This window comes from Trichoplusia ni, chromosome 6 (genome assembly GCF_003590095.1).
Source record: "Trichoplusia ni isolate ovarian cell line Hi5 chromosome 6, tn1, whole genome shotgun sequence".
In the NCBI taxonomy this organism is placed as follows: Eukaryota; Metazoa; Arthropoda; class Insecta; order Lepidoptera; family Noctuidae; genus Trichoplusia; species Trichoplusia ni.
The window spans coordinates 1,758,629-1,770,635 of record NC_039483.1 but is presented as its reverse complement, the minus strand read 5'-3'; the positions used below and the strand labels follow the sequence as shown (position 1 = coordinate 1,770,635).

The following is a 12,007-nucleotide window of genomic DNA, read 5'->3' as shown; positions in this document are numbered from 1 at the left end:
TATCTTTCTGATAAAATATTGGTGTGGGGTGACCGATTATACTGCCTACTGTAACTTAAGAACTCGCCGAAACAGGGATAGATAGTTGTGCTGAATATTCTTAGTTTCTATTAAAATATTCCAGTCTTAAATTCAAAACACATCGAAAGAGACCCTACATAATAGCATGTTAAGTAATATATGAATATTAATTAAGAAATCTTTATTTAACTATCATTCCAAATTGTGCAATATTTCTGCGTAGCTCTTGGTTAGAGATATTTTGGTTAATAACGAGTTTAGCTCTTAAAAGTGTACTCCATAAATATCTAATTAGCCTTAAAAGTCTAGTGGCACCGAAGGTTAGACTACCGAGTCTCGGGTCTTCGATTCAAATCCACCAACTAATGTCTTTTCAAAAGCATGTGAGTTTACAAAGTTATTATCTCTTGCTTAAAACAGTGAAGGCATATATCGCGATAGGGAGAAAGGGGGTTGTTAAAACCACGTCATTGAGCTACGGGTGGCTAAAAAACTCTTTCACCAAGTTGTAAAACGAAAAGAAGTTACATAGTACGAGACAGAACATACGACTCAAGTTTAGCATTTCCAGCCGTAATTTACTACAGTGGTAACGTCCAAGGTCGTACCAAAAAACCTATGTCAACAGATGTTTTGACCCCCGCCTTAGTATTTAGGTAAAGTTTTGCAATATAACATAAAACGCTCGTCATTTAGGCATACCTTAATAAAACCTTGGCGAATGCAATTGTGGCGTAATAGACTTTCGAATATTAATAACTGAGGCATAATAACATGTTTCCGTTGCCTCTCAGGTTTGTGAAAAAGTAAATGGACAGTTGTTGACAATAGTCGGTCATAGATTTTGTAGAGTTTTTGTTTGTCTCAGTGAAATCTTGTGGTCAAGGCTTGTTTTGAGGACATTTAGATACTTAGTATACAATTGTTTGCTGTTTTGTTCATGACGTAGGAATATCGATTTCTATTAACTATTACAAAAATGTGCAGTAAAGTGTTAATAAAAGAAATAAGGAAACGCCGGTTGAGCTAAACGAGTGCAATAATTATCGACATTAAATTATTATCTAAAAACATAACTTGTTTTAGAGCTTCAGTTGGTACCTTTCAAGAATTATATTTTATAATACCAACTAGGATATTATTAAGGCCAAGTACAAAATAATAAAGACCAACTATTCCCCCTATCTATCGTGGTGGTATTACGGGGGGGGGGGGGCATTTTTGAGTCGTCGATTTTAATTTAATTTCCATGTGTTTAAAGGCAGGCTTCATAGTCCTGCTATATTATAATCGCGAACGTTCGTACGTCTGGATGCATGGATGTTTGTTCCTCTTTCACGCAAACACCACTGAACGGATGGATGTAGACAAAACTTGGTACACAGTTTGTAGTTTGGTATATCTACAGTTTAAAACTAGGATTAATACATAATATAGTTTTTATTCCGATTCTATGTTCCCGTCGGATCATTTTCAATTTGTAGCCCGCGGGCAATAGCTACGGTTTCATAACTCGTGAAGGAAACGCGTCCTTAATTATGCTAATATGAGCAAATGAGTTTTATCTCCACTTAGTATAATAGTTTTGTAGTTACCTTGGGCCGTCCAAATCTGTTCTTTTATAAGCAAGTGTAGTCTTTTATGGCTGGTAGATGGGGTCATCTATCAGCCATAAAAAACTACACCACAGGTATGATGTGGTGGGTACCACATCACACATGTTATATTATAGTTCTCAACAAAGCCTCTGCATGTTGGATATCTATGTAGTTCTTCTTGAGTTCTTCCCATGAAGTTTTCCCGTGAATTGAAAAAGACAGCTTATATTCTATTATGAAACTCATACAGCCTATTCCCTTTCAGCTCCACGCCAATTCCGCAACATCAAAGATAGTACTCCATGCGAAAGACTACACTGTGTCTGACAACGGGGTCAGCATCGCTGGTCCTCAGACCCCGAAGGTGGCGGGAGTCAGGCTGAACGACACGTACAACCTGCTGACCATCAGCCTGGACCGGGACCTGCAGCCGGGCAGGAACTACACTCTCACCATACCCTTCTACGGCAACCTGAAGCAAGGATTGGACGGAGCTTACATCAGTACTTACGTTAATAAGGAGACGAAGACAAAAGAGTGAGTATATATCTCTTATGTACCTCTTTCAAGCAGGACTCTTGTCTTGTTGCGGATGTGAGACCTTGCTATATAGCTGTAGTGCTGGCTCGGTTCACAATCATGTGCAATAGGATTCATATTAAACTTTTCGTATCAAAAAATCGATAGAAACCATGATTAAGACCTCGATAAGAACTGTTTAAGACCCAATAGAATTCATCCAAAGTTTAAAGGACTTTTCGATACCTACCTTTTTGCAAAAACTACAGGATTCACTAACCTTTTGAAAACATACGTTATCATGTATTCACTGTTTGTGTCACATAGGTACAGGGCAATTAAGTACGTTGCCTTATGCCTATTCTTAATTTGCAGTAGTTTATTGTTGGCCATTCGCCATCTTGCATAAGGATAAATATCATTTGAAGGTAAAGGATGTGTCACACATCAAATAACCTTGAGGAAACGACTCTTAATCTATAGAATAGCATTTTGAAAAAAATGTCGTCATCCCTATTCTTAAGCCTTATTGTTGGTTTAAGAAAAGATAAATGGTTTATTCCATTTTTGTATCTTTATTTCGTGGTACTATTGTTCTTTGTTGTTCATTTGGTTGTCCATAAATGAAAGATTTGTTTTGCCTGATTTGAATGAATTGAATATGAATGTATTATCTCTCAAAAGTTGACTGCTAATAACTTTTTTGTACCTAAAGTTGTAGAGCGTCACACATTATTTGACAAAGTCCTTTTTCCACTGTTTTACACAATTGACAGTGTTAAACCCAATAGAAAAACTTTTGCGCTTTAGTTACCGGGGATCCCTCAAAGGCATATTCAGTTTATTTAATTGATACAACAGTTTACTCACGCGTATTTATCGGGATTGCCTGACTAGTTTCGGACTCACCCAGAGTCCTTAATCATGGTCTGTCGCGATAGCAGGGTCCACCCACCAACCGCGCGGTCGAAGATGTGAACAACAGCTAATAAATAATATTCCCACGTTTTTATAAAGTCACTTTCTTGTTTGTTTGTATGTTTGCCGTTCTGGTTAGATTTTTGCAACTCAATTTTGAGGCACTTTACAATAAGCTAGCAGGCTGAAATTTTTAGGGTAGCTTCAAACTCGATCACAATGCAATTAAGAACTATAAAAACTGTCAAAATTTGTCATTTAAAAACGTGGGTATTTAGATTTTTTTAATCTATTATTTTTTTAATTGTTACCCCTTGCCCTTCTCAGATACCTAATAGCGACTCAATTCGAGGCGATATCTGCCCGCAAGGGGTTCCCCTGCTTCGACGAGCCGATGTACAAAGCCACCTTCACAATAACCATAGGACATCATAAGGATTTCAACGCGATCTCCAACATGCCGCTGGAGAGCAGTTCCACTAACAAGTAAGTGTGGACATGTAGATGTATTGAAATAACTAGCTGTTTCCCGCGGGCCCGCCTGCTTCGAATCGAAAATGATGCCACGGGAACATACAATCGGGATAAAAACTATCTTATATGTTAATCATGGTTTTAAACTATCTCTGTACCAAGTTTCGTTTAAATACGTTCAGCGGTTTTTGCGTGAAAGAAGAACAAACTTCCAAACATCCGTACATCCTCAAATACAAACTTTCGCATTTATAATATTAGTGAGATTACTACTCCTAGCATTGTACTGTTAACGGCAGCACTTTAAGGACCTTATTTTCGGTTAATCTTGTTCTAATAATATTCGAAAGTAATACAATAATTCTATTGGACGAAAGAAGACGAAAGCTTCTCCTAAGTTTTTTTCTGGTACCTCTATTTAGCACTCGCGATTTGAAATATATTTATTTAGTGACAAATGGCAAGCTGGGGAATAGGTTGCGCCATTTCTTCACATTCAGATCACAAATGAAACAGTGAATGACCGGTAAAAGGTTTGGTTGTTAACGTTGACTTTCAAAATGGTATTTTTTAAATAAATGAATAATAAATTTGGTCAAATAGTTTACTGTTTTGGGAGCAGAGTCTGTTTATTTAAAGTTTCTATTGGTTTATGAAATGTATGGAAACAAAGGCCTAATACCTCTGTAGTAGAAGTAGTAGCACCACACTAGTGTAGCACACTAGTGCTGTGCTACCAACATGCTGTTCGGTTAATAACCGCGTTTAGATATAATACCAGTAAAATTGCAAAACATTGATATTTGTCACCATCCCAAAGTATTACCAAATTCAGAGGTAAAACTGTTTTAGGTGAAAAAGTGTTCAATCTATTTCATATTAACGTTTTGTTTCAGTGCCCTTGAGGATCATTGGCCGTGGACGAAAATCGAATCAACTTTCAAGTGAGTACCCATTGACACAAGTCAATATAATATTAAGAAGGTAGATGACGTTATGTTGTATTCTAAATATCTGTTGTTTGGTTTGAGATATGTTTTTTTACCATCTTAAAATGACCTATGACGTCAAAATTTGTAATCTTTATGCAAAGTTGTCGTCCAGAGCCTCCTCTTCCATATTTTTAACCTTCCTTCAGTTTTGCTTTTGACGGAGCGTAAAAACTTCTTTATTGTTATTTAATAATTTTACCTGCTGGACTATAATGGTTAAAACAGCATACTAGACGACGATATCGCATCTGTAAATGTTCAAATGTTCAATAATTATGTTTCGTATAGGAAACCACAATCAGACTTTGTGTGGGACACGTACGAGAAGTCCGTAGCGATGTCGACCTACCTGATGGCGTTCGTGGTGTCCAAGTTCTCGCACGTGACCAGCCCCGATGACCTCTCCGACACCAAGTTCAGGATATGGGCGAGGAACGATGCTATGGATCAGGTAAGGGTGGACATCTTCAAATCACGCTTTCATATGCATCTATCCTTTTGTTCACATTGAGAATCGTCCTTTGCTAGACAGACGAAAAACGAATGAAAAAGACTGAGAGAGAAATCAAAGCGATTTTTTTTTTGTTATGCTAAAGAAGTTCTGTATTCATTGTAAAAGCGAGACAATTCACTAAACTGCACGTAGCTTCGTTTCACGTCGACATTAAAAAATCTCGATTATTTTCATTATTCATCTATTTTAGCCTGTACAGTCCCCTTGTTAGATAGATCCCTCGCATTGTTCGAAGGCATTACCACCTCAAATACCAGTCAGTCTCCATAATTCTACGTATAATTTTGCTAGATCTTTATACATTTTGGAGTCCATTAAGTGATGATTAAATATGTTATTTGCCTAACAGACAGCCTACGCGTCAATAACTGGACCGAAAGCGCTGGCATACTTCGAGCAGTGGTTCAACGTGTCGTACCCGCTCCCGAAGCAGGACATGATCGCCATCCCCGACTTCGCGGCCGGCGCCATGGAGAACTGGGGGCTCATCACGTACCGGGAGACGGAACTGCTGTATGATGAGAAGCAGTCCTCGTTCCTGAATAAGGAAAGAGTTGCCGAGGTAAGGTGTCGAATGTGTCTCTAGGCTTTTGGCCTTGAACGACAATTAAGGGTCGCGATAGAGAACGGACTTGTAATTTGAAATGGACTCGGATATTACGAATGAACAGTTTTTCTTTCTTTCAATATCATCTGTTTTTTTCGTCTGCTGTCCACGAAACCACTATACTATTTAGTTATTAATTTAATTTCTACGAAAGAAGCTCGTCAGAATTCTTTTGAGAAGTATTCAAATATGGATTTACAAATAATATGTTGATTCACGAGATTGGTAAAGTAGTTCTCAAAAAAAAACCTGAAACGAAAATGTCCTCTTTTTTCATCCAGGTGATAGCCCATGAGCTAGCTCACCAGTGGTTCGGTAACCTGGTGACCATGAAGTGGTGGTCGGACCTCTGGCTGAACGAAGGCTTCGCGACGTTCGCGGCGTCGGTGGCCGTCAACCACGTGGAGCCGACCTGGAACGCGGACCGCAGCTACGCGGCTGATAACATGCTGTCCGTACTTAATTTAGATGCCCTAGAGTCTTCGCATCCAGTAAGTATATATATATTTTAATGGATTTTAGCTGCACGGATAGCCGATTGGTTGAAGTCACCACGCCAAATCCACTGTGTGCGATATCCCGCCGATCCCGGCGTAGGACAAGCGTTTCTGTGATGCACGAATGCTTGTCCTGAGTCTGGGTGTCTTTGACTTGAATGTTTGTGGAACCTAAAATTCCTTAATTCGTTATCGTCTGTTTCAAGTAAAAAAAAAGTATTTTGATGTTGGTTGAAAATATCTGCCGGATGAGTCAGATGTCTACTGCAATGTAGTTCAAAAAGTAAGTTAGGAGTTTACTTTTATGTAATGAAATTACCTTATCCAAATTAGGGATTCCTTAGAATATATTTTTTAATCTTCACTCACACACACATATAATGATCTTAGTTAAGCAACGGTTGTTATGGGCATAAAGTTAGGCGACACTCATATTTATTTGTGCACATCCGATTTGCTTTGTGTCTCTAGCCGTACTGTATATTATATTCCCTAAACACATCACTAAGCGTTCTTCTGTTTCTAGGTGTCGGTCCCCATCGATGACCCGAAGCGCATTTCGGAGATATTCGACGAGATCTCGTACCGCAAGGGATCCACCCTCATCAGGATGATGACCATGTTCCTCGGAGACGAGGTCTTCAGGAAGGCTATCAACAAGTTAGTATGGAGATATAATTCGGCTGGTATATATTGGTTCGATGATAATGATAATATACTGAATATTTGCAGCCGTATTAAGCAATGTAATTGAGTAAAAAGTCGCTTGTCCTACCATCTCTTTCATGGCTAGATACATTTCGGTATGTCACCTATTAAATATTGTCCCTAAAAATGTATGTAAGTACGGTTCAAAAGATCATTAATAAGACAAGGAATCATAACGATGTAAGAAAAAGCAGGTTTTCTTAAGGAGTTTTTTAATCCTGTGCTTAGCCCTCCACTGTGATTTGTAACAGAAATTTTCTTAACCTTCTTTTTAACATGTACTTACTTCTATTAATAATAAATTATATTATCAGAATGAAACTAAAGTTAGGTACAAAACCTTAACAACAACAATTACATCCAATCTCTAAAAAAGCCTTAAAAAAGCATTCACAAGCAAATATTATAGAGTTGAAATTCCACCAGATACCTTCGAAAGTACTCGTACCACAACGCGGAACAGGACGACCTGTGGCGCGAGCTGACCGCCGTGAGCCAGGACTACGGCACCCTCACCAGGAACGTCACCGTCAAACAGATCATGGACACGTGGACCACGCAGACCGGGTACCCCATCCTCACCGTCATCAGGGACTACGGGGAGAAGTCACTCACTATCACACAGGTGAGTTGGGATGCTGAACTTATCTAGGGACTTATTGATAACTAGCTGTTGCCAGCGACGTCGTTCGCGTGGTTCGAAGATTTTTAAAGTCGGTATAGTTTTTTAGACTCCACCCGATTTCGGCCCATATTTGTAAGTTGTTACTGCTCTGCTCCTATGAATCATAGCGTGATGGTAGATATAATATCCAATAGCCTTCCTCAAAGAAGATACTATCTAACACAGACATAATTTTTCAAATCGACCAGTAGTTCCTGAGATTTCATGCCAATCTGGGCTAATTAATTAAGCATTATAATTCTGAAAGAATGTTCGAAATTGGTCATGTAATTTTTGAGTTTATTTATTACAAGTATTATTTTAATGTTAGTATAGATGAAGTGATAATGAAGATACATATAAAGTACTAACGACCTGCCCCGGCTTCGCACGGGTGGACATTTATTTTTTAAGCTTATTTTCGGGGATAAAATATAGCCTATACTTCGGAAGAATTCCTCTAAGTAATGGTAAAAGAAATTTTGAAATCGGTCCAGTAGTTTTTGAGCCTATTCAATACAAAAATACACAGGTTTCCTCTTTATAATATTAGTATAGATTTGTCTCGAATTATTTGATAAAGACCGACTACCCCTACAATCATGCTTTAATCCACACTCGTAAAAGTCGGCCGCGCAACTTCCTTACTGCAAAAAAAGTCTGTGATTTACAGTGTTTATTTCAGTTCATAATTTACATATTTATAACCATAACTCCTAGGCCATACTGTACCCACTGGGTTTCCAACATCAAGCGGCGATGAGGATCCGAATGAGGTGGCGCGTGGAACTGGATGCTTAACACAAAAAATGGATTGAAAAAGCAAAATTAGACCGGACAGAGTGGAAATATCTAAGGGAGGCTTTGTCCTGCAGTGGGACAGTAATGGCTGAAAAAAAACCATGCAGGAGTCAGAACAGTTACAGGTAGTCAGAAGCTTAAAAGTCTGACAACCAGTCTAACCAAGGGGTATCGTGTTGCCCAGGTAAATGAGTTGAGGAGGTCAGATAGGCAGTCGCTTCTGAAAAACACTGGTACTTAGCTGAATCCGTTAGACTGGAAGCCGAGCCCAACATAGGAAAAGGCGAGGCCGATGATGAGCAGTTTTGTATAAATTGTCGTGGTCCCCAGCGCCGCTACCTGTCCCTGTCGGAGAAGAAGTCGTCAGCGCACCCGTCGTGGTGGGTCCCGCTGAGCGTGCTGTGCGAGGCGGAGGCGCGCGACTCGCCCGCGCCGCTGCAGTGGCTGGCGGCCGACGAGGGCCTCACGCAGCAGCACAGCTTCCAGCATGGCTCCGGCCCCGAGCAGTGGGTGCTCTTCAACTATGATATGATCGGTTGGTATTTATAATATTATCTTAGTCCTTCATAAGTTGTGTTCAACAATAAGAGTGGACTACAATCCATCTAATTCTAATGTTTATCATCGTATGGAGAGGTCTATGTCCAGTAGTGGACAGCTATAGGCTGAGATGATGATGAATGATTAACTTAAAAAATATATCGTGGCTATGTATCGACCTTCGGTAATCAGATACTGAGATGCCTTTTCGCTTAACAGGTTTGCCGAATTCCCAGAATCGCTTTTGCTCGATGTTCATATCCAGAAAATAAAGACATTCTTTCCAATTCCTTTTCATATTTCTTTCACTCCGTCCATCTCGGCCGCAGCCCCCTACCGCGTGAACTACGACCAGCGCAACTGGCAGCTGCTGACGAACACGCTGCGCAGCGAGCACACGCGCGTGCCCGTCATGGGCCGCGTGCAGCTGCTGTCCGACGCCTTCGCCCTCGCCTGGACCAACAACCTCGACTACTCCACCGCTCTCAAGTAACTTTACACCTTCTACGTATCAAACATCGATTTATAGAGTTTAAGTATATAGGTATATTTGCGACTTAAGTGTAATTTTTATGGATGTTGATGAACTTTAATGCGCAATTTAGTACATGTAGACTCAGCGTTATACTTATTTACCAAATACAGATCGGAAACATCGTAGGATAACTCAGATTTGGTATTATTTTAAAGAATCACATATTTACAAAAAAAATGTTTTTAATATTTTGTAAATTAAAATATTGGTATATAGTCATTGATAAGAAGTGATTTTATAAAAAAAGCAATGTAAAATAATTCTGAAAATCAGGACGTTGTGGTTAAGACAAAAACGTGTGGAACTTTGCCGAGCATTAAGATACTAACATTGTCACAAAAAAAAAATGAACTTTATTTCTAGCCTAGCAAGCTACCTGCAGCGCGAGAAAGACTACCTGCCACTTTCCACTGGTCTGAAGGCCCTCGCCAAGATCGAGAACGTTCTGAAGCGCACTCCGGACTACGGAGCCTTCCAGAAGTTCGTGAGGAAGCTGATCGGAGAGACCTACGAGAAGTCCGGAGGACTGGCCACCAGGAGGATCATGAACGGACAGGATCTCAACAGCGTTAAGATGCAGGTGATACATGTCTACTGCGCTTAATCCTTTGGATGACGATCGATGATATTGTGGTTTTCAAAGACCTCATCGAAAGCCACCGCTATTGGAAAAATTAACACATTTTTTCGGAAATAATACTCTAATTAATGCTTGTTTAAGTAAATTAATATGATTGACTGCGGATAGCCGAGTGGTTCAGGTCACCACGCCAAATCCATTGAGCGCGTCGTGTCGCAGATTCGGTCTCTTTGTGAGCAAGAGAGCAAGCAATAGAACAAGCATTTGTGGGATCTACGAATGCTTGTCCTGCCTGTCGGTGTCTTTGTGCATGAGATTTTTATGTTTGTGAAACCCCTAAGGTCGATTGTTAAATGTAATATAGAAACATAATTGACTGATTGCCAGATCAATAATTTCTTCCGATTTCTAATAAACCCAGTTGTCTTCAAACGTTGAAGTGTTAATTTAATAAGCTCAACGTTGTGTAGGTGACGACGAGTGCGTGGGCGTGTCGCATGAAGGTGCCCGGCTGCGAGGAGAACGCCATGCAGCTGTTCCAGCAGTGGATGGACTCCGAGAACCCCGACGAGAACAACCCGTGAGCCACTACATATTTAGACTACTATATTTTTGAGATAGGAAAATATGAAACAGATTTTTCCAAAACCTGCGTTATCAGAACTATTTCAGAAGAATCTTAGTTAATCAGTGTTGTTAATAGTTACCATAATTATGAGAAGGAGAAATAGTGATGTTATATTGCGACTTTTCCAAGCTAAACTTGAGTTTGGCGTTTCGTTTTTCTATTTCGGATTTAGTAAGATATTTTATTGGGACCACTTTACGTATTTGTAGACACACCTTAAACCTAGCAAACCTACCAAACAAGCCCACCTATGTGGTCCGTTAGACAGAATACAAAAAATGGATGGCTCATTCGCAAAATGACCACTTCTCAAAATGACCACAGGTAGCAATATGTCTGTACAATACAGAGGGGTACTGTATTAAATATTAATCATTAAAATATGAGTAACTGCATGCACATAAACTAAAATAAAAAGAATACTCTCTGTCTTGTACACCTACTGGCTCTTGACGTTTGAAGAAGGGAACATTGTGCGAAAGATACATTTTGCTACCTGTAGACATTTTGAGAAGTGGTCATTTTGCCAATGAGCCAAATAGAGGCTGGCTTACGTATTTTTTGTTTTATCTCGTTAGCAAAAAATTCAGGGGATACAGGGTTTAAAATCTCGGGTAACGTCACTTAAAAATATTTTTTTTACTAGCTTGTGATGTAAAGTTTGGTAGGGGGCTCCCTACCAAACTTTAGTGCTTTTTTATCTTCCTGACTTTTTAATTATGTGATAAAATGAAAGATATTAATTCAATATCTTTTGGGAATCTGTCTGAGGGACAAGTCGTGTATTGTAATGGCCCCGCAGCATCCCGCTGGACCTGCGGCGCACGGTGTACTGCGTGGGCGTGTCGCGCGGCAGCGTGCTGGCGTGGCGCTTCGCGCTGGCGCGGGAGCAGCGCGCCAACGTGGCGGCCGCGCGCGACGCGCTGCTGCAGGCGCTCACCTGCACGCGCGAGGTCTGGATCCTGGCGCAGTGAGTAGTCCTGCACATGTCTGTAATGTCACGACTTCCGTGCTCGAGTGGCCTACGCACCGGTTCCGAGGTGTCGCAAGCTCTGAGGCTTCGATCCCCGGTCGGGACAATGTAAAAATTCACATTCACAGTCTGGGTGTTTGTGGTACCTTCTTTGTATCTGAATTCCACGATACAAGTGCTTTAGCAACTGACTTTGGGTTCAGAACAATGTATATGATGTTGTCCACATTTATTCATTACTCTCTTCACAGTTACCTCACTTTTAAAACTGCTGGGGTGGAGTAACTGACACTTTCTGAGCTTTACGAAGCTTAACTTTAATGACTGGATTCTGTATTTCGTCGACGTTCACCATGAGAAAAATAGAAGGAATCCTATGCTGATTTGGATAATGAATCGCAGTTTTATGACAGGGATCAGATTATCAAGGACCAGACA

At 40.2% G+C, this 12,007-nt stretch overlaps 1 protein-coding gene across 5 annotated transcripts in view; it reads left to right on the top strand.

Moving 5' to 3' along the window:
• Nucleotides 1-12,007, top strand: part of LOC113494807 (aminopeptidase N-like) — a 38,236-nt gene that overhangs the window by 21,299 nt on the left and 4,930 nt on the right. For all 5 annotated transcript variants that reach the window (XM_026873283.1, XM_026873285.1, XM_026873284.1 and 2 more), the window contains exons 3-15: nt 1,885-2,156; nt 3,384-3,542; nt 4,427-4,474; nt 4,811-4,973; nt 5,386-5,598; nt 5,925-6,134; nt 6,667-6,800; nt 7,275-7,473; nt 8,644-8,848; nt 9,183-9,342; nt 9,752-9,968; nt 10,439-10,548; nt 11,399-11,566. In XM_026873283.1, coding sequence (XP_026729084.1) covers nt 1,885-2,156; nt 3,384-3,542; nt 4,427-4,474; nt 4,811-4,973; nt 5,386-5,598; nt 5,925-6,134; nt 6,667-6,800; nt 7,275-7,473; nt 8,644-8,848; nt 9,183-9,342; nt 9,752-9,968; nt 10,439-10,548; nt 11,399-11,566 — 2,258 coding nt within the window. The remainder of the gene's footprint in view (nt 1-1,884; nt 2,157-3,383; nt 3,543-4,426; nt 4,475-4,810; nt 4,974-5,385; nt 5,599-5,924; nt 6,135-6,666; nt 6,801-7,274; nt 7,474-8,643; nt 8,849-9,182; nt 9,343-9,751; nt 9,969-10,438; nt 10,549-11,398; nt 11,567-12,007) is intronic.